At 43.6% G+C, this 2,964-nt stretch overlaps 1 protein-coding gene across 1 annotated transcript in view; it reads right to left on the bottom strand.

Moving 5' to 3' along the window:
- FYCO1 (FYVE and coiled-coil domain containing 1) overlaps positions 1-2,964 on the bottom strand; it is an 85,668-nt gene that overhangs the window by 64,655 nt on the left and 18,049 nt on the right. The window contains exon 6 of the mRNA XM_006868817.1: positions 818-908. Within this exon, the coding sequence (XP_006868879.1) occupies positions 818-908 (91 nt within the window). The remainder of the gene's footprint in view (positions 1-817; positions 909-2,964) is intronic.

The following is a 2,964-nucleotide window of genomic DNA, read 5'->3' as shown; positions in this document are numbered from 1 at the left end:
ATATTTACATTTCTTTAAAAATGAATCAAACGAAGTGACCTCCTAACACTTCCTGGGCACTTAGTCCAGCTCCTGAGTACTCCATATGCTCTCCCTCATTCATCCTCACACCTACCTCTGGAACCAGCTCGGTGTTTATTCCCCCACTTTCTGGATGTGAGAGCTGAAGTTTCACAAAATTATTTAATCTGTTCAGGGCCACAAAGCTCTTAAGTGACAGTCATGATTTGATTTTCTCACTTTTAACCACGGGATTAAACTGCTTCCTTGAAAAGCTTTGAAAATCATTTCATTTTCAAAGGCCCAATATTTGGTTCAAGGAGCTCTGGTAGCATAGTGGTTACGAATCGGGCTGCGAACCTGAAGGTCAGCAGTTCGAAACTACCAGCAGCTCCGTGGGAGAAAGATGAGGCTTTCTACTCCCATAAAGATTTACACCCTCGGAAACCTTGTACAGGGTCGCTATGGGTTGGAACCAACTCAACGGCACTTAACAACAACAACAATATTTGGTTTGGAGTGAGGTGGCGCCATACGATAAGCACCAGATTACGAATCACAAGGTCTGTGGTTTGAGTTTGCCAGCTGCTGCTCAGGAGAAAGATGAGTCTTTCTGCTCCTGAGATGATTTAAAGCCTCATACACCCGCTACAGGGTTGCTAACAACACCCAGGCACCAGGAAATCATGGGTATGATCTAGGGGTTCTACTGCTCTGGTTGAAACAACAGGTATCTGATATCACCTGAGTTGCTAGGGGCAAGGACACATCCTGGTTAACATTCTAGATAGGACATCTCCCACCTTTCTGGCATTACCTGCAGGTAGCTGCTCACCAAACTGCTCATGCTGGAGCTTCGGCTGGGAGGCTTCCACATGTAAGCAGAAGAGCCGGTGGCCAGGGTCCTCCTATAGGGCCACAAAACAGGTATGCTTATTACCCAGAGCAAAAAATCACTCACTCCCTCACTAGCGTGCGCATTCACTCACTCACGCACGCACTCACGCACATAAACATGCATACACAACCCCCACTTCCAGGGAGGCGTTCATAGTCCCTAGGCAGCTATCCCAGATAGTGGATAAGAAGGCAAAACTCAGCAGTTTCCATTAAATGTACATGGGTCTGTGACAGATGGATTCTCCTGCTAAATCCAACCCTAATAGCTAGCTTTCTTCTCACTGCCAAAAAAGTTTAAGAACATATATTTCCTAATTTTAGGTTTAAATTTTCCTTAATTTTTAGCACTTGCCATCTTCTGTCTGCTACTGAGGAACAAGTAGCAATCGGGTTATTTTTAAAGCATCATGATGCACTAAAGGGCTCACAGTTGCTGGTGTGAATGGTACATCTATCTGCAATGTGGCTAGAAGACCTATTTCTACAGTGTAGATGCAGGCATTTCTCAGACTCCAGGGAAAGTTCTACTGGATGGTACTAGTCTAAAATGCCAAGTCTTGGCGATACTTTCATCTAGCAGGAACATTTTAAACTGAACATGGTTTTACTTCACCAAAATCTTCTCCTTAGATCAAAGTGATTGCACAACCCAGCAACTGCACTTCTCAGTATCTGCTTGAAAGACAGCCACACCTGGGCTATAGTTCGGGTACAGTGGATGCTCTCTGTACGATTGGTATGGTGGAAAAAGTGGAACCGGCCTAATTCTTTATCACTAGGGACACAGATACACTGGTTTCTTTGCACAACAGAATACTCTACATCATGGGTTGGCAATGTTTTGTAAAGGTCCTGCTAGTAAATATTTTAGGCTTGTGGATCATAGCATGGGACTACTCAAGTCTACCACTGTAGCATGAAAAGTGGCCATAGACAATATTGAAGCAAATGGGCAAAGCTGGTCTCCAATTAAACTTTATTTACAAAACCAAATGATTGCCTTATGGGCTTTAGTTTGCCAACCCTGCTCAATAACTATAGAACTCCATGTGCGAACATAATTAAAAATCTCAAAAACAATGTTTAAATCAAAAGCAAAATGATAGCTAGCTCACCATTCAACAGATGCATAATTAAAAAATATATACAAAATAAAACTACACACACATATACATCTATATGAGATGTTTATGGATACACACAATAGTAAAAATAAAAACATCTGAGGATGACACCCATCAACTATAGAGTTATGAAAAGGGAAAAGATGGCAGTGGGTGGGGCCTTAGTTAGCTCTGTAACATTTAACTTCTTTTTTGTTTTTAATGTTTTATTGTGAATTATATGATAGTTTACATGGGAGAACTTTAGTTTTACATTCATTCCATCGTATATCATCTCATTGCCATGCATCATCAACCCCTCCATGCATCATCAACCACCCAAAGGGTATATCCCAGAAACCCACCTCCTACACTTCCCCCTCTTCCCCCCAGTTTTCGGCCCACAGTCCCTTTCCCTCTCTGGGTCCAAAGTTCCCAGTCGCTTCATCACTCTACGTCATCATCACTGTCTCCATCTCAGGCATCTCTGTTTCTCTGGGCAGGGTCCCGGTCTCGGCTCTTCTCTGTTGATGGTCCCAGAGGCCTCCGCTCCTATCCTGGAGAATGAATCACTCCCTTCCTTGTTACAGAACTTCAACCTTTGCATTTCCAACCCTCATAGTCCATCCTGATAAACATTATTCACTACAGTATCACAAGTTACCCAAATGTATCTCCTTTCATCAGCTCCGCCCAGACAGATTGAATAGTACCTACTGGAGATTCTGCCTTCCGCCATGCTCCCTAGCACCAGGTTCCCTCTTGAAAGCTTGTAAGCTAGTCACTTCTTGGCTTTGTAGTCCCTCCCCCCACCCATTTGAGTATCCAATGTCCAAGCTGCCCTTCTCCATCCACTCTGTGTGTGGGGTGTGTGTGTGTGTGTGAATGTTTCTTGCTGTGAGGATTTGTTCCCTCTTTTGAGTCGCTGCTCCATCGGTATAGGTCAAGTTCATCAGACTGT

This window comes from Chrysochloris asiatica, unplaced genomic scaffold, assembly GCF_000296735.1.
Source record: "Chrysochloris asiatica unplaced genomic scaffold, ChrAsi1.0 scaffold00124, whole genome shotgun sequence".
NCBI lineage: Eukaryota > Metazoa > Chordata > Mammalia > Afrosoricida > Chrysochloridae > Chrysochloris > Chrysochloris asiatica.
Note: the sequence above shows the minus strand (reverse complement) of the source record. Positions and strands in the feature narration are given on the sequence as shown.